The 19,020-nt window shown below is 51.3% G+C and overlaps 1 protein-coding gene and 1 long non-coding RNA gene across 15 annotated transcripts in view; one reads left to right on the top strand and one right to left on the bottom strand.

Annotated features, from left to right (window-relative positions):
• The window catches only part of LOC119046299 (uncharacterized), a 50,722-nt gene extending 49,024 nt beyond the window's left edge, over positions 1 to 1,698 (top strand). For all 8 annotated transcript variants that reach the window (XR_008391714.1, XR_005081954.2, XR_008391715.1 and 5 more), the window contains one exon: positions 1,412 to 1,698. This is a non-coding gene — a long non-coding RNA (uncharacterized LOC119046299). The remainder of the gene's footprint in view (positions 1 to 1,411) is intronic.
• FRMD4A (FERM domain containing 4A) overlaps positions 1 to 19,020 on the bottom strand; it is a 313,254-nt gene that overhangs the window by 15,315 nt on the left and 278,919 nt on the right. For 5 of the 7 annotated variants that reach the window (XM_053665755.1, XM_053665758.1, XM_053665760.1 and 2 more), the window contains 7 exons: positions 16,980 to 17,113; positions 13,328 to 13,450; positions 10,595 to 10,823; positions 7,963 to 8,019; positions 5,353 to 5,590; positions 4,384 to 4,551; positions 1,803 to 2,722 (listed from right to left, as the gene is read on the bottom strand). In XM_053665755.1, the coding sequence (XP_053521730.1) occupies positions 1,803 to 2,722; positions 4,384 to 4,551; positions 5,353 to 5,590; positions 7,963 to 8,019; positions 10,595 to 10,823; positions 13,328 to 13,450; positions 16,980 to 17,113 (1,869 nt within the window). The remainder of the gene's footprint in view (positions 1 to 1,802; positions 2,723 to 4,383; positions 4,552 to 5,352; positions 5,591 to 7,962; positions 8,020 to 10,594; positions 10,824 to 13,327; positions 13,451 to 16,979; positions 17,114 to 19,020) is intronic. The other 2 variants (XM_053665757.1, XM_053665759.1) reach the window with 1 other exon arrangement.

Genomic DNA, 19,020 nt, shown 5'->3' on the forward strand with positions numbered 1-19,020 from the left:
CTCTGGACACCAGGGCATTCGTAGATACGGCCCCAGTGGCAAAGCTGTGCCTTTGTCTCCAACAGAAAGGTTCTCAGAGCTTGTCCTCTGCCATTTCAGACTCACACCTACCCCTTTGGAGATTTCAAGGGCCCTGGGGCTTTTAATAGCTGGGAGTTTATTAACATGGGCAGAATTTTTCTAGTTGGAAAAAGTTAATAGGAAGTAAAACCTCCTTAAATGCATATCCTTTGCTTTCTTGGGAATGGAATCTTTTTTATCAGGAAATCTCAGATAATACTTCTTAAAATTTTTAGTCTAAAGCATGTTCCAAAAGATTATAATTAAATCTCTTTGAATAAAGCAAATCTACTAGACAGATGCTGAGATTTTAGTGGAACCTGAACGCTCCTGGCCCTCTGTCAGAGTCTTGCTGCTTCTAACAGGGCTCAGAGGCCCGAGGTCCGAGAACGGCGTGAATGGCAGCTGGTCGCTCACTCTCATCGTGCCCTGGGAGGTGGACAGCAGGTCTCACTGGGCTCATTGTACAGATGGAGGAGGACTATGGAGATGGTTGTAGGACTGTGAGGTCCATGGTTCTGTCTTGACTGAACAAATCATTTCCGTGGTCATCTTTGGAACTTGTCATCTGCTGGAGGCGCCATGTAAAGGAGCCAATGGGGACAAGGGGATGGAAGGCGGAAGCCCTGCTCTCTCCGGGCCCCCAGAATCTGCTTCAGGACCCCAACATGACCCCCATTTTCTGTCTTTACAGTCACCCTTTTTCTCTGACCTTTGGCCTCTTTCCAGGCATAAGTCAAATCCTGACCAGCAGGTCCTTCCATTTGCTGCTGATTCTCATTTTATTCTACTTTTTAAATCACTTTTATGTCAAAATCCTTCCCGTTTCCTTTCCCACAGTCAGCATGAGGCAGTCCCCCTCTCCTAATGAGCCCCGAACCTGTACAGGACGCAGTGTCTAGAGCCCTGCCAGCCCCTGGGGTCTGCTGAACAAGCGCTGTTGTTACCACCATGACCGTCTCGGAGAGGGAGTGGGGAGGGACGGTGACTTCTTAGGGCAGAGCACGGTTCCTGCCCTTTTCTCTGAGGATTACTTAATTCTGTACTGCTCAGTGCTCTGAGCAGAAGAAAGAGGTGAGCCCTTAATTTGGATGTGAAAATCTGAAAGCACTTTCCAGAAAAGGACTGTGGTTCTATCATAACACCAGTGAAAGGGGATCTCGAGGAAGCAGTTATCTCTGTGGTCACAGAGAAGTCCAGTGCAGCGCTCCACGCTCCAGTCCTTGGCCTGCCCAACCTAGGGACACACCAACCCGATCTCAGGGCTTCAACAAACCAAGGCCCAGAGCAAGCCTTCCTCTGCAAGGTGCCACCCAGGTCTCTACTGTACTAATGGCTCACTCTCCACCAGGGTGAAGGTGTGTTTTGCTGAATAAGACCAGAGACAACAACTAACTTGGATTTCTGTCCTTACCTGGAGAAGCGGCTGCAGGATAATTGGCATCCTACTGAGAAAGCGGAAAGGGGAGCAAGTTGGCCCCGCCCACTGGTGCTGACCCGCCCGTTCGGAGGTCTTTGTCACTCTTAGCAAAACCAGGGTCAGCGAGAGAGGAGGTGAAAGGGGGAGAGCTGAAACGCCTCCAGTCTCATACATCCCAGACAGCTAGGTTTTAGAACCAACCATTTGATTCCTCCTCACTGCAGGCTCTGAGAAAATCTCCAAGCGCTCCAGATGAGTCAGTAATCCACACCTAGGCTGAGCACGTGAGTGTGCAAGGCCAGGCTCGCCCCATCCCACTCACCTGACGTGGCCTTGCACATCTGGGGCATCCTGGTGACTCTGCTGTGGGCCAGGAAGGTGCTCTGGGAGGAGGTGCTGTACTGGGAGCCACTGTCAGAGGAGGTGGAGCTGGTGTGTGACAGGCGGCTGTGCTCCTTGTGGGAGGCAGTGGAGCGCTGGTACCACTGGCGCAGCTCATCTGACACAGCTGTGCGCCCCGTGCCCTTGTCATGGATGCCCTCCCGGCCCATCGAGGGAGTCCCCAGAATCTGTGAGCGTGATGGCGTCAGGCGGCCCGCGTCGCCCTCTTCGCCCGCCCTCCAGCTCTCCCGGAAGAGGCCACCGGCCGTATAGGAGTTGGAGGTCTTGAACTGCGCTTTGACGCTGTAGTGACCCTCCTGATCGCTCTCCAGGCTGCGCACGACCACGGGTGTGGCGCCCCCCTCGATGTACAGCGGGTACTCTTTGATCCGGTACTGCGAGCTGGGCTGGCTCTGGCTGTGCAGGTAGACCCCAGGTGCGCCCCCGCCGCCACCCCTCGCAGCCAGGTTGGGCATGCTGCCCGAGTTCGCTGCGCCCAGCGCGCCCGCCGCCCGCTGTCTCTGTCGCTGCCGTGCGCGCGCCTTGGATGGCGAGTCCTCCGCCAGCGTGGAGTAGTTGGCGTTCATCTGCGCTGGGTAGTAGTGCTCCGAGCTCGAGTGACTGGTGCAGGACGAGCAGTCATCCATGGGGTCCGAGCCATTGCTGCTACGAGTCCGTGGGGTGTAGAAGTCGGGGCTCCCCGTGTCGTTTTCCGAGCCCAGGAGCTTGCCTTGGGACTCCAGGCTGGAGCTCCGCTGCCGAAAGTGCAGGGCAAGGCTGTGCAGGCGCGTTGGGCTGAGGTCCACGGACCTGCAGGGAGAGGCTGGTGGGTCTGGGGGGCCAGGGGAGGGGTTGCGGGCTCTGCAATCAGAGGATTCAGAAAAGAGTCTCCAGCAAATGCTCAGCTGGGAAACAGACAAAAGCTGTGCTGCTCTGGGAATCCCGGGGCTTTCCATTGCTCCCAGGTGAGGAGGACAAGGGAGAGCAAGGCCGATCCCTGGAGTCAAGGCGAGCCTCGGCTGTGATTTTCGGTTCCCAGTGGGAGGTGGGACTGAAGACAGCGCCCACATAAGGGTTTCCTCTGAAAAAAGTGTGCCAATAGCCAGGGCTTTTTATTTTTTTCATTTTTTAAAACGTGGACAGGGATTCTATAGACACAAAGAGAACCACGGAACCGAGAAAATGCCCACTCTAGCATGATGGAAAACCTAGCATGCAGATGAAATGCCCAGTTCTGCAGGTCAAAAAACAGGTCCATATGCTTCAGCCAAATACTATTTACAAGACCACATAAACAGATTTGCATTTCCATGAAGACTACAAGGGAAGGCTGGTGGAACATGGAAAACGCCCAATGCAAAAACTTACCATGCTGCCCCTTTGTTTATAATCCGTTCTGTTTCTCTGAGCTCACACTCTGAATAGCCATCAACAATGCAGACAGTGCCAGGGCCACATGTGAAATTCAGGGTGGCCCTGCTGGCCAAAACATGAGTTCCAGTTCTGTCCCCCAGGGGAGAGTTCGAAGTACCCACCATGTGGCCCTCTGGTCCACCCTGCTACATCAATCTGTCCCAGCCATACTGGCCTCCTGGAAACATGCCCAGTTCAGGCCGGTGTCCAGGGCTATGACCCTGCTGTTCCCCAGGACATCCTCAGAGCTTGCTCCGCATCTATTTGGGTCTCTGCTCCAAGTTCACCTCATGCTTCTTCAACATTTCTATTTAAAAAATGATCTCTCCTTTCACTCTGTAGCCCCTTGCCCTGTTCACTTTTCTCCTTAGTGCTTATCACATGTACTTACTGTGACTCCCGACTAAAATGTACGTCTGATGGGAACAGGAGCATGGTCTGTTTTTTCACAGCTTCATCCCCTAGAATAATGCCTGCTACACACGGGCACTTTACAAATGCACGTTGCATGAATGAATGACAGCATGATAGAATGAATGGTGCCATCTTGCCTGGAGCGCTCCATCTTATTTACCATGGTTCACTATTCCCAGAAGGTCGCACCATCCATCCTTTGAGGTGTGGTCCCTAAGGACTCAGTTTTTGATTACATGGAAGGGTGGTTTTGGTTTTGCCTCTTTAGAAAATAAAGGTGTGATGCACTGGAGCCTCGCTTTTGCCTTTCCTTTTGTTCTTTTATGAATTTATACATTGAGACATGAAAAAGTCCAGGATAAATCAGGCCCCAGTAGAAAGCTACACAAGGACTATACAGTGAAGATCACCCCCTCAGAGCGAGGTCTCGCTCCCAGCACACCCCCTGCTACTCGGTCTGGCCTTGCCTGCCCTCCTTTCACTCAGGCCCCTGCCCGTTGTCTGACGCCAGGCGCCCACGGGCGTGCTGCTGGCCTTCAGTTCTCAATTCTGCTTCATTTTAAGAAGAAACTACCTCACTAGTTCAGGTCTGACTCTAGTTCACCCATTACTTGGGCCAGCTGGGGCCAGAGATGCCAGGCAGGGCGAGAGTGTGGCCTGCGGGAGGGAGTGGCCCGAGGTCTGGGTGGACTCACCTCGTGGAATGAACGTAGTGGGGACTCCGGACACGCAGGTCTGGCGTGGAGGGCATGCTGGACTGTGAGTTCCAGTGAGGGAGGCTGCGGATGGGGCTGTTCTGGAGGGAGCTGCTTCCCCCTCCTGCTTCAGCACAGCTCCCAGTGCTGGGGAAACGCTTGTGGCTGCTGCAAACCAGAGGAGGCCATGCTAGTCACCGCCAGACAGCACCACCTGTGCCCGGGGAGCTAACTAGCCTCCAGGCATCGGTCTGGGTATAAGGTAAGCTTGCTCAGGACTCCCACCCGCCCTCCCTCTGATCTCTATTCTGCTTCTCAGCCTTCCCTCCAGGAGTGGGAAGAGGTCCTTGTCCCTGAACCCTGAGCAACGTGAGACTAAGACCCTCGTCAGCCTTGGCTGGAACAGGAGCACACCTATTCTGTGAAGCCAAAGTCCTGAACCGCAGTTTCTGTTTCCCAGAGACAAATATTTACCTGTCGGAGCACCCACTAGGAGTTTAAATGATGTGATTAAAGGAAATGAGAAAACCAGAGAAGCTAAGCAAAAATGCCTTCCAAAACCCCCTCTCCAAGCTCAGCCAAGTAATGAGCTGATAATGTACGGCTAAGATTACAGCTGTTTGGCTCCAGAACTCTGTTGGCTGACGGCTTAAGGTTCTGAACCACGTGGGGATTCCTACGAGGTCGGCTCTCACTTGCCATTTTGGAATGGTGCTGCCCAGGACTTCCTAATTAATTGCAGTGGAATTTAACAATACGTTACAGCCATCTGCCAACACATTGATTGTGAGCCAAAAACCCCAATTTCCCTTTAAATGACAAATCCACACCTGGACAGGGTCAGTGGCCCTGTGGAAAGGCGACCCAGAGGGAGGAGCTAGGCGCCCCCTGGGTTCCCCAGTTGGAAGCTATTCAGGACAGTGCTTTGATCCCTGTGGTACCTCCTCTGGCCTTCCCGACCCCGCTCACCTGGAATGGCCGTGGGAGGAACGTTTCTTGACCTTCTCATAAGGCTCGTCTAACGAGGACTCACTCCACATTTTGGGCTTTATGGGTGACTTGTCATAGTCGTTGCGGTGATAGTGCATCTGCCTGAGTCCCTCCAGGGACTGGGGAGGAGGGGGCCTGTTATGCGACGGTGGCCGGGGAGGGAGTCCCTTGTGAGGAGACTGTAAGGGGGACAGTGTGCTGATGACCTGAGAGTCTTCTGCACAAAGATGGAGAGAGAGGAACTGAGCAAGGGTCCTCCTGACCGACCCCAGGCAGGCCCCACCCTCCCCTGCCCTATCATCACACCTGCGTGCACTTGTGAGGGCACCAAAGACGCTTTCCCTGATTTCAAGACAAGTCAGTCCGGAACAAACCAAACCTGAACTCTGAGCAACGTTAAATGGGAACACGAGGTTCAAACCTGGTAAGTTACAAATGGAGGAAGCCTGAATTTCATTAAATACCATAGACGAATGATTGCATTATACCAAACAGCAAAATGCCATTATTGTAAGTATTCTCTTAATAGACAGGAAGTGTCTAATTTGCACTGGGGTGTTTCAGGTCCATGAGGGTTTTCTCTAGTCTGTTAACTTCAATCAATATCCTTAGTGTCTACAATGATTACTGACACATGGGAGGTGCTCAGTAAATATTAGAAAAAATGAATAAAAGCATAACTGTTGAGTCTAATTATCTATTGGTGGCTCTAGGTACCTACTCTGCTTTTTTCAGAACTCTCTCTGTACACTGTTTGGAACATGTTCCTCTACAGTAGTTTCAATTCAGAACTGCCTTAGGTTCTTTGGGAAGGAGACGGGCTCCAGCTGGCTCAGAGGAACGGAGGAGCGTGCCCCCCTTCAGTGGAGCGGCGTTCTCCCACGTCAGTGGGCTCGCGGACTTTGGGAGGAAGTGAATTCTGCCAGTCAAGGAAGGAGGTGTGGTCCGGGAAGGATTTCAGCAGCGGCCTGGCAGCGGGGAGGAGGAGGGAAGAGGAGGCCAGGAGCACGTCCAGCTGGCAGAGCAGCTGGGAAGGAGGAGCAGAGGGAGTGAGAGAGGAGCACTGATCAAGTGCAAGTGCAACAGACCTACTGTGAGCACTGAGATAAGCAAGGTGCCCCCGCTGACAGGCTCAGGCCTCAGGATCAGGTCTGAAAGCCACAGGAGTGTGAGGCATGGATGTGTCAGGGTGAAATGCTGATTAGTCATCTGGCAGGGTTCACACAGGGGCAGGGCCTGCAGAAAGGGGTTAAGAGATCCAGTGCTGAGAGCCCAGGGCCGGGCAGCACTAAGCAGAGAGAGGCAGGAAAAATTCAGTGTCCTTGTGAATGCTGAGGCGGGAGTCGGAGTGGAACGATACCCAGAAGTGAGCCTCAAACCCCAGTAACCATTCACATGACCCTAAATCCACTTCCAACTAGTGTTCTTTTCACAGCCTACTTCCGAGTCCCCCAAGACCTGGGCATGTGCTATACTTCCACTGCTCCTGCACTTCGCAGATCTGTAAGGGAAAGAGTCTCTGGAGGGAGCAAGCCTGCAAGGGTCCCGGGGGGTCCCAGTGAGGCAGTAATGCCCCCAGGTATTCTGGAGGGATGGAACATGCGGAAGAAACTAACGATAAATGAATCATCAGAATTAGTCAACGACAATATACATGTAACTCCCCCAACGCCTCCATTATAAAAGATCTCATGGAATTGTTCTCATTCCTCCTCTGGAGAGACTGGGCTCCACAGAGCCCAAAACCAGGGCTGGATCTCTGATGTGCAAACCTCCCTGCTCCGCTGAAGCCCCACTTCCTCTCCACCCACGTAACAAAGCTGACAATAAAAATATCACGGTCAGATTGCTAATAGCAGAGCCCAGACAGCTGGGTAGATAACCCCCATCCTTTCCCCACATCAGTAGCAATTATTATTATTATTGCAATTATCCTCATTCCTCCCACTTGGTCAGACCTTTTCATGTTTTCTGTCTCAATAGCCATTTACCACTGCCCACCTGAGGTTTCCCTATGGGGCAAAAAAATTAACTGCCACTTAACATATTTCTATTTCATTAACATTCTGGCCTCTCAAGTTTGGGGTTAAATCCACAGGAACGTGCTGGGTCTGTGTTTGGAAGGCATTCCCCCGACGTGCAGTGGTGGGCTGGGGGTCGGGCAGGGCCCTCCTGTTTTGCCTGACTCCTAGCAGGCTTCAGTCTTTGATTTGTGATCCAAACCTGTGTCTACTTCTTTCCTTCAGAAATTACGAATATTCGGAAGGAAACTGTGTGGTGCTCAGATTTCTTTGATTAGTTAAAAATGTGGCTCTGGCAGCTAATAAGGTAAAGTACCACTCACTGAGTATCGCCTTCAGTGTGACCCCTGAGCCACAGAAAATGCTGAAATTCCAACAGACGTGGTTTACACAGCGCCCGCCCACCCCCGCCCAACGTGATGTCTCTCCGGAAGGGAGAGAATCGCAGGGAGCCGGCTGCCGTGCTGGCCCGGCTCTTGCCTTTGCCCTGGCCGGTCCCAGACCACACACAGGTCACTACCCATATGACCTGCGCCCCTCATTCTCAAGAAGGAAATGGACAACCTACCATCTTCTAGAACAAGGGCATCTGAGAGAGAACTGTCTTCACTGGCAACATTTCCATCTGCAAAGACAAAAAGCAAAGGTCTGAGAGTTTATCACACCTGTTAGACCAAAAATCACGTGTTTAGCACCACCCCACACCCTTCTCCTTCCGATCCGAGGGAACTCATGACACAGAATCCAAACGCTCTTGGGCATTTCTTTTGATAGTCCCTGTGGTGGGTCAGCCCTGACTGCAGTGTGCTCCTGTCTGTGTTCTTGTTTGGGCTCTTGGTGCTCTTGCTGGACAGGGATCTGCAATACCATGTAGCTTAATATCCGTAATAAGGGCTGCCCAGCCCGGTTAGGCCGGGGTGTCCCAGCCCAGGGTCAGGCATGTCCTGACTGAACCAGAGGAAGGGCCTGCTGTGTACCCTACAGACGTGAAACTCGGGTAAGGAACTTGGCTGTGCTCCCAGGGCAATGAACGGCTTCTAAAGGGACTTAAGTCATTAGTAGAGAAAACAAGCTGCTAAACACAGCCTCTGTCTCTGCAAAGCTTAGTTTCACAGACACCATTCAATTAACTGTGAAAACATGCCCAAGAGGGGGACAGCAAGTCAGTCCTTCCCCCTGAACAGTTGGGGAAACCGAGGCACATCTAGGGAGCTGGTTTGCCTGGGATTGCTCCCCTCTCTCAGCAACATCAGCAAAAACAAATCCCAGGTCTTCAGACACCAACTTCAGTGCTTTACTTCTTGAAATAAAAACCACGCTAAGGAACTAAAAGGAATCTTAATTACCTCTCTAATTCAAATGGGCTTGTGTGATGAAAACATTATTTGAAAGAGGGAGCAAAATAGGATATATACATATTTTTTAAGATTTTATTTATTTATCTTAGGATAAATAAATAAAGGGAAGGGAAGGAGAGAAGGAGAGAGATATCAATGTGTGGTTGCCTCTCGTGCATTCCCTGCTGGTAACTGGCCTGCAACCCAGGCATGAACCCTGGCTGGGAATCGAACTGCAATCCTTTAGTTCCCAGGCCCGCACTCAGTCCACTGAGCCACACCAGCCAGGGCGAGAGGGTATATTCTTGAGGGGTTAAAAAATAATGGCTGCAGGCCTGGCTGGGTCCAGCCATGAGTTGGTACAATGTGAAAAAAGACTGTCGGCAGCCCTAACAGGGCAGTGCTCACAGGACGGATGGCCAGAAACCCAGGCTGTGGCCAACCAGTGAGATGTCCATCCCACAGCGCCCCCCAGACTGGGCTCTGTCGGCCACCCTGGCCATTCCCCCAGAGCCAGGACCAGCTAGTGCCTGCACGGGGGCAGAGGGGAAGGGCTGTGGCCTGCAGCTCCGAGAGGAAGCAGGGAAGTGACAAAGTGTCAGTCACAGACAACAGCGTGAGATGGAGAATGGTGGTTGTTCCTCACTGACTAAAGCAAAAGGACTGTCACGGCCTCTCCTCTTTAACAAACCAGAGATTCACGTTATCCGTTATGCGCAATGGACGGCAAACACCTAGGAGACACGGCCTTGGCTTTGGCCCCTCGGAGGCCAGTGCATTATTGTTTCCCCAGCGTGCCCACAGTTTTGGGTTGCGGATTTTATATATATGTGTATGTATGTGTATATATACAAAGCTGGAGCTGGGTGGTGCCCTGTGTGGAGTGGCTGGTGTTCGTGTGTGTATATATATATACACACACACACATATATATATAACATTTGATAAAATACGCATACAATTTACCATTTTAACCATTCCTCCTGCGCAGTTCCGTGGCATTAAGCACACTCACACTGCTGTACGACCATGACCACCGTCCATCTGCGAACTCCTCCATCTTCCCCAACGGAAACTCTGACCCCGTTAAACACTAAGCCCCCATCCTGACCTGGGCCCTTTCTACTTTCTGTCTTCCTGGAGAAAAAGTGTTTTAAACATGCAAAAACAATAAAAGAATACGTGACATATATATTTCAAAGAACTTTTCTTATTTAGGACAAAAGGATTTTAACACTTGGGGCACCTCATGGTGATTGGTGGATTTGGGGGTCGTTCCTTCTCCAGTTTGCCGAGTATAATCCCCCAACCCCGGCGGGCCCTGGCTCAGGGCTCTAGACAGTCAGGCCGGGCAGCCCAGGCTTCCCCAGCTCCAGCTTTGGAAGCGCAGCCCCTGACGCAGAGCAGGAGAGAGGGCGGGCAGGGGTGCCGGCCTGCAGTGCAGCCAAGCTCCCCGTATGTCCTCGCAGACCAGGGAAGGTTGACTGGGTGTCTAAAAGTGTCAGAGGATGGGCCGCTCACACTCAGCTGAACTGGCCCAGTTACCTGGGCTCAGCTCATGGGAAAGCTGGGAAGAGCGTTCAGCTCATGGCTGCAGGCTGTCGCAGGGAGGTGATAAACAGTGATAATGACAGTTTGATTGGCATAACCCTTTCATCTGTGAACTTGAGTGCACTTTAGTATTCTCATCTCACCTCAGGGCTTACTGTCTTCATTTTATGGGTGGAAAAATGAAGGCTCAGGGTCCTTAAGTAGCTTTACTTAGGTCACACTGGGAGCTGGGCTCTGAGCCACTCACGGGAGTGGCGCCCGTTCCCAGGGGTGGGGGGGTGCAGCCGCCTGGGGAGTGGGGTCAGCACTGACCGTCGATGATGAGCGAGGCCCTCTGGGTGGGTTTCTTCCCAGACTTGATGCGGTTCTCGTTGATTGCGTTCTCAATCTCCTGCAGCTTCTTCAGTGCATTCAGATAAGAGGTTTTCCTTTGTTTCTTCAGTTTTTTGCTGACATTGGGGTCACTGGCAAGGCGGCGGGCAGCCTCCGTAATCTGGGATTGAATGGCAAACTCTCGTTCCAGGCGTTCCAGCTCAGCTTCCTGTGGGAGGGAGAGCCAGAATTTACACTTAGAGGAGTCATGGCTGGGGGACCCCTGTCCTCTCTGCCCCTGCCCGTCCTTACTCCTAGGGGACATGGGTACTAGGAACGCAGCAGTCCCAGTGCCTGACCCCTGCCCTGCCTGAACCTGCAGTGGCCCCATTCCTTCTGTCTCTGGCAGCCAGTGCCCTGGGTATAAGCGCTTTTGAGACTCTCAGAGACCAGGAGGGTCTAGACACACACAGACACCACAGCTGAGAAGCAGAGTTGCCCATTCTGAGGGCCTTGGAATTGCCGGCTTCATTTCCATGGTCTCCAGCAGGTTCACAAAGAGCAAGCCTTTGTGGGAATTCAGACCCGTTCAGCTGGTATTTCCTTCCCATTCCGGGACAGGAAGCAGCACTGTTTTCAGAGCAGCTCTCTGGCCTGCTCTCCTGTGGGTCTGCTACCAGGGAGCGCGGACGGGGCCCCCCTCTGCCACCCTCCCGCACTCGCGTCTCTTGTATTTTGAACCCTTCACGTTGGGTTATCCCCACTCACCCACGTCTTTTGGGGAGCCCTTTCTGCGAGCTCCAGTGTCCCTCTCACACGGGCTACTCATAACAGCTCTGCCCAGGCTGGGAGGCACGGATGGCAGGTGGCAGTGGGACCAGTGTCAGAGTCAGGGCACTCTCCTTCCTCTCCTTGTGTACCTCCCTTCCACCTACTTCTTATTCTGGCCAAAAGGAGGAGACGGATGGATTTTCCCTCAGACAGGGTTTTGATCCCAGGAAAAGTGAGGCTGTGTCGGAAAATGACCTGTGGACCCAGAGGGCACAACCCGGGACAGTGTGTTTGCTGCTGCCTCTCTGCGACTCATCAGCGGCTTCTTCAAATCCGACCCACAAGCCTGGGAGACCACACCCGCATCCGGTCCGAGGTGACCCACAGGCATGTCAACACTGGACAGAAGCTCATCTAGCTACCCAGGAGCACGATGCCGGGTTTGCCAGGGTCACCAGATCTTCCTAGTTGGTGGCGGAAGAAAACATTCTGGCCTCAGGGCACCACACAACTGGGCTGAAGCCTCCATCCAGCACAAAACTGTTAGTCTGATTTCATTCTGAACGATTCAAGCCCGAAGAAAGCACAGCCCAGGAGTGAGAAAGACAGGTGGAGGTTAAAGAGAACTACCTGGGCAATGATGAACTTTCGGACCCTTCCAAAGCCAGCTGCACCCGTTCCCTGGGAGGGAGAAGACTCCAGGGACAGACTCCGGCCTGGGACCCAGAACGAGTGTGACTCTACCTAGCAACTGGGCTGCCAGCCCTGGTTCAATCCCTGCCCCAAAGTTTCATGGACACCGAGGACAAATTCTTGCTACTTAAACTGAGATGAGCAAATGCTGGCAGCCCTGTCTGCACAGATGGCCGCCTGCTGTGTGAACGGGCAGCCAAGTGCGTTTCCAGGAGAAATGGGGAGCGCTCCCCCCCAGAGCAGCTGCAGCGGGCCGGCTAATTGTGCGGGCCTTCCTTTGTGTACTTTTGGAACTACACATGCAAGGAAAGGTGAGGGAGATGGGGACTAAAGGCATCTTTGCTGACAAATGTGAAAGAGCAGCTGGTAAGAAGGTGTCACGGGAGGGGACTGTAGGAAGGACAATGGGGTGGGGGTGGAAGAACAGTCACTAAGGTGGGGTCTCCTCATGAAAGCGGAGTGAGTGCCTGGTATCTGCCCAGCACAGGGGAGAGGAAGTTCCTTGGGCAGATCTGACAACAGATTTGAGAAATACTTGACCAGTTGGTCTTCCAAATCCCGCCCTCCCTCGCCCCAGTTGTGACCCTGATGTAATCCTGCCCCCGCCGCACAGCACTGCACCTGTCCTATAATGTCCCCTCTCCACTCCAAGCCACTCCTGTTTATGGATCATCAAGCAGGTATGAAGACCCAAGTTAAATTTCCTCCAGGAGCCAGCTCATTTAACCCTAGCAATGGCCCAAAGAAGTAAGGACGCTGAACTTCATGTGATAGAACAGGAAACTGCCTGGTTGAGCTGTAGATTTGGGCGAAACATTCCAGTGTGGCCACCAGCCTCGCCGGGACCTCCTGGTACAGATCTCAGGACACTGGGCCGCCCCTTCCACTGGCTCCAGGACACCTGTGTCCCTGGGAATTCCCCTTCGTGCCAAGCCACCGGGGGCTGGCTCTCAGTGACAAAGGGCTGGCATGCCATTAAAAAGACACGCCATAGGTGTTATTAGAAGGTTCTTCTGAGATTAACTGAACAGCTTGCTACAGGCCTATTGCGTCAGACAACCAACATACCCTAAAATCAATGCTAATCCTACCATAGGAGCCATGCACTGACCGGCCTGCCAAGGCAACAAGAGGCAAAAGGAAAGATACTGGGGAGGAAAAGGGAAAGGGCAGGTGGCCTGTGTAGGATGCAGAAACTCAGAGAAAACCGGGAAACCCCGGCAGATGAGGACGGTGTGAGAGCATCCAACGCCAGAATGAAGGACCCACCTCTCCCTTGGGCAGGATTTTCTGCTCATCCAGCTTGAAGGCCGTCCCAATTCTTCTTCGAACAATGGGCGGCTCCTCCCCTGGATCTAGAGGATATTCATCGGGCAGTTTGCCCGTCAGCTCCTGCAAATGTGCAATAGCAAGAGAAGGTGACGGGAATCAGAGGGGAGGAGTGCTCGGTCTAACACACACACACACACACACACACACACACACACACACACACACACATCAATGCGTGGATTCAAAATAGCATCCCTAAAAAGAGTTTCTGAAATGTGATTTCATTTCTCTAAAAATGGATTTGAGCAGTCCTTTCTTTATAGTACAGAGGCACTTTGGAAAGTGTTTCTCACAGTCAATGTCTGCAAGTAAACAAAAGCACGTTGGCTTTCGGGGTGAAACTTGCGTTCCACCCATGTGTCAGTTCCCCCGGCGTCTCCGGCAGGCTGGCTGTGTGCCCTGCAGAACGGCGCAGCTGGAAGGAGCAGAGCCAACATGGCCTTCAGTCTTTCTAGCTCCCGTGCTCTTTCTACTGCATCAAACACTTCCTCACCAATATCTCAAGTAAAAATGCCTTTCAAATGAGCTTTCTTAGGAAGAGTGACATCTATAGGGCAGTTCCAAGAAAGAATGCGCATGACCAATTTGAAATGGAACATGATAATAATTATTCCTCTCAGGCCAGGCACTCAGGGAACAGGCTGGCTTAAAAGACAGTAAATATATACAAGAAAGAGTTTCAGTACAAACTGAAAATAAACCCATAATATTGACAAGTCTATTGAGACAAACCTGTTGTGAGTGCACTTTGGGCTCTGACAATCTAACTGTTGTCAGTATAATGGCAGTGAACTCGGCTGACACGCCACAATGACATGGATCCCACAGACTCTGAGGGAATGAGTCCTGGTTAGAACCGAGCTCCATATCAGGGGCTATGTCTGGGCTAAATACAGATCAAATCTGAGTCAGCAGTTCATCCACATGGTTGACCCGAGGCATCTGCTGCAAGGAGTCACTTCCAGGAACTAGAAAACCCTGGGAGAGCCACTGGCTGCCACCAAGCACATAGGTGGCAGGTCCAGGCAAAGCCCAGCCCTGGTTTCTAGTCCCAAATAAACACCTGTACTGCACTGACTCAAGAAGAGCTCACAGTTCATCATCCGCACAGAAAGCCGTTGGGTCACGGGCCCAGTGCGAGGGCGGGTCCACGGGAAGCCTGAACCATCAGATCCCAGGGGCTGGCCCACTGTCTAAGAGGGGGAGTGATCTGGCCTCTGCCCTTTACCACTCTGTCTGTGCGTGTGTGTGCGTGCACTGGGTATGTGCAGGCACACGCATGCACACACACTGGGGTAATGGGTACGTGCGTGAGTGCCTCTGGCGTGCACAAGAACGCTCACTCCCTGCTCTCCTAGGCCCCTTCCCTTCCGTGGTCAGGCACCTGGGAAGGAGCCCTTGGATTGTGTCCCTCACTCTAAGCGCTTTGGAGAACAAGGGCCAACTGTCTGAGTCCGGAATGCTCTGCCATCTTCCCCCGCTTCTTTCTTTGTACAATGTAGTTCAAATGTTGCCAAAGTTGTCATGTGCTTATTCTACAACATTTTTGTGTTTCCCTAAAAGTCAGTCAATAAATAACATACGCACTAAGGATTTTATATTGTTGGAACTTTCTTCTTTTACCCTGAAACTTACAAAGAGTGGGAGAAAGTTGTTCACATGGCTATTGATTCATAAGTCTAAAACATCTGTAGTTTTAAAACAAAATATATTTTTTTAAAAATGAGGCTACTGATTTTCCACCATCTGCTTGAAGGTGTCTGAGTTAGGCCTTGATTCTCCACATTTAATCTGATTTCACATGTAAAAAGAGCCACACGGGGAAGGAGAAATTCCATGCACTGTTGTGGCAGCTTGGCTTGGTTCCTCTTATATTGGTATTTCTGCCAAATGTTCCCACCCCACCTCTTTCTGGCCGCCCTGTTAGCTCCCCATGAGACAAACAGTGCTGCTGCTCCATATTCTGGGCTGAGGGGTAAGAACAGCGTTAGCCAGGAGGGCCTCCTGTCCCTGACCACAGGTTGGTCAGGGGCCACAATGGGAGGCCACACGGAGCCGTCTACCTGCCTGTGGCCAGTGCAGTTATCTTTCCTGCTCCAACTCTGTTTCCTGCTGTCATCGTTATAAGAAACAGGGGCTTTGTTTTCCTTATTTTGCTTTTAGTTTTAAAAGACGCACAGAGAGCTTCCTTAGTGCATGCTAACCTTGCCCGGACATGTTTCTCCAATTTTCTGATTGCTGAAAGAGTGCTGACTCCCTGCTGGGTTCAGAAATATTGCTGCTCTTAAAAACAAAACCAGGCTTTATACATTATTAAATGCAGACACCCAAAGCCATAGTTTTTAAAGTTCTTCCAGCATATTTGTTATACAAACTCCTGTGGCTGCTGCAGACCAGAGGCAGCCGCGCTGGTCAGCACCAGAGAGAGCCACACCTGTTCCCAGGGCGCTGACTGGTCTTGGGCGTCTCGGGAAAGCTGCTCAGGTCGCCCACCGTCCCCCCCTCAGGGCACTTGCTTCCTGAAGATTTGTAACGGGGGTTTGCCTTAACCTGGGTCTGCTTTGAGCCGGCTCCAGTTTCAATCAATCCAGCGCATAATTAAGCCAAGTGGAAATGTAATGTGATCTCACTCCAAGGCTCCTTGTTCCCTAGGCCTGGGGCCAGGCACTGTTACTGGGGGGAGGAGAATACAGTTTGGGAACCTCTTTATGCTTCTCATTCCCCACTGTTCAGTACAGCTCCAGGTAATGTTATATGAGCTCCAGTGTCTCTCTGGAGGGCTCCCACGCTATCCTGTCCAGGTGCGAGCCCGGGCACACACAGGTCCGGGCACTCCCGTGTGCACAGTAAGTGTGCTGCATTGAAAACGCAATTCCTCCAACGTGCTAACAGAGCACTGCAGAGTAAACAGAAGGGGGTAGAAACAGACATTGAAATAAATGCAACCAGGGCCTGTCCCAGCCTCTGAGTCCCAACGACACGTGAGACCTGTGTAGACGGGAGCTTGAGAAGTGTTACTTTGCATAAAACTTAAAAATATCACTAAGATTTCTTTTTTTTTTTTTGAAAAAGAGTATAATCATCAGATGGCTTTTAAAGGGCATTATAAATGTCAGGTGAAATCCTGGTTGTTGACTCCAGCAACGCTTCTCATTTCCAAAGACGTACCTGAATTTGCCTCAAGAGAAACAAAAGCCACCCCAACGGCCAACTCAGACACAAAGCCTTAGAAGACGGTGGCACCACCTCCTCAAGGGGGCAGCATCTCATGAGGAAATGCTTTATGAACCCAGGGGCGGCATGCAGGCGCTGTTATTTACAGAGGCTACCGTTATTGGACTTATTTCTTGTCAACTGGCCTCTCGTAAGGCCCCCCTGGGGACCTTGCCAGGACTCGCTTTAAAGGGTGTCTTAGTGTCCCATTAACGTCAGCCAGGACTTCTGTTACTGACGGGGCACATCTGTGTGTGAGGAGAGGTCTCGCTTTCTCTTATCATCTCCTTAGGGTCCATCCCCTTTTACAAATATGTGAAGACAGATGAGGGAAAGGCAGCCCCGACTTCCCCAACTTGGAACAGTAACTGCTTACAGCTTCTCGGAGGCAGAGTTTCTTGAGCTCCTCCAGCCGCTGGCGTAGCGTTTCCTCCAGAGCTTCCTGCCGGGACTTCAAGGCCGCCAGCATGTCTTTCTTGGCAGACTGGGAGCTATCTGATTCCTGAGAACCTGTCAATAAACAGTGGGGTTACTAGGCCAGCTCACGAGGGGGTGGGGGGAACGCACATCTGGACCACTGAGGAATTTAACTGGAGCCCACACTGTGGATCTGGGATTTATCCCAGGAATCGGGGAAGTGTGAAATAAAACAGGTGTTTCAAGGTTCCAAGTATTAAAAGAGAATTCTCAGCACTCAGTGGAATTTATAGCTGGTCAGAAGCACCAGCAGGAAAATTTACACGTCTGAAAAAGACATTTCTCTTGATTATCTTCAGATATGCCGCATACCTGTTTTAATTTCACTAGCAAATTTTAATAGACTTTGTACAATGAAGGGGAAAATGAAGTTGAAGCCAGTAATATGCTGTTTTAATTTTCTTTTTTTCCATTTAAAATGCTGTGGTTTTTTTTTTTTTTTTGCTTAGTACAAAGAAAACGCATGTTGAATATGAACATGGTGACAATGCAGGTACACATGACAACAGTCCAGAAGTTGGGTGGCCAGAGATGGCCGTAGTCATACATTGTTTTTTATCCTCTTTACCTAAGCCAAACATTTAAAAAAGATAAAATTATACTTGTACTTTTTAACCCAAGGCTGTGTCACAAGCAAATTCCCTCTTAATAAAAGTCACACGTAGTTTTACAACGTGGCAGAACAATCTGAATGACAACTCCAACCGCAGACAGCTGGACACAAAACCTCTGTGAAAGGCAAACGTGCTGAGATGCCAGCTGCAGAGATTTAGGTTAGGAGCAAGCATAACCTGTGGGCTGCGCCTTTCGGATTCTGAAACAGGTTTCCCGCAGCAAAGCCCCTACGCCTTCTCCACCGTGCTAAGTTAGGCAAGGTGCACCAAGTCCAGGGAAGAGGAAAGCTGTGTTAACTTTGCTGCCCAGGCCCACGGGCAGCAGAGGTGTTAGAAAGGGACAGGTGACACTGGGTGTGCATCCGAGCGCCTCCCAGGAATCAAACAACATCAAATACTTTAGGAGAATTAAAATGAAAGATATGCAAGATATCCACAGGGACAATAACAATATCTTGCTGAAAAGAAGATCTGAAATGACAGAGACGTAGCATGGTCATGGGTTGGAAGCTTGACATAATGAAGATGTCAGTATTCCAGGAATTAAGCAATGGAATCATTGCAATGCCAATAAAAGTCTGAGCAGGATTTTTGCAGTGAAGGGATAGCAATTGCATTTCCATATAAAACATTTTTGGGCAATTCAGTCCAAAATGGACAATGCGTGTGAGAAAATCTCATTGGAATTCCCAGTCATTGGTCAGTTTCTTCTGATGGTAAAGAAGGCAGCTCAGAGGACTTGGAGTCAAGAGGGAGCAGGTAAATGCTGTGTTCACCTCCTCCCACAAACACATCAGAATTAGCAGTAAATGACGGAACAATCATTGAGAACCACCCAAAGACCAGCTGAACAGAATCCTGTAACTAAAAGTATACAACAGAAACCAAAGAGACTGGTAAAAGGTGCAGAGACACAGGACAGGTCCCACCCACGTGTGGCGATTAAGAATCAAGGACATCTTCACTGCAGAGGTCCCCCGTGAGGAGCAAGGGGTCCCAGCCTCAGGCCCCAGTGCTGGAAGAGGAGTCCCCACACCGTCTGGCTGTGAAAAACAGCAGGGAATGCATCCAGGTCACATGGAGGGCTGCTGTAGACTCAGGTGTCTCCTACAGAGGCTGAGCACAGGTTCACAAACTCACTCACTCTGGGCTCCAGTGCAGAGGCAGCAACTGGAAAAGCACCCCAATGTATGGGGAGGAATTAAATCAACCAGCTTCAGGGTGAGGGCTGGAAAGGCAGGGGCCAGGCTGGGCTGTCTGGGGACAGGAGTGCTGGCAGGCACCACTGCTCCCTTGTGGAGCCCTCTCCCGACTCAGACGACAGGA

This window comes from Artibeus jamaicensis, unplaced genomic scaffold (genome assembly GCF_021234435.1).
Source record: "Artibeus jamaicensis isolate MK-2021 breed Jamaican fruit bat unplaced genomic scaffold, CSHL_Jam_final contig_426, whole genome shotgun sequence".
Classification (NCBI taxonomy): Eukaryota; Metazoa; Chordata; class Mammalia; order Chiroptera; family Phyllostomidae; genus Artibeus; species Artibeus jamaicensis.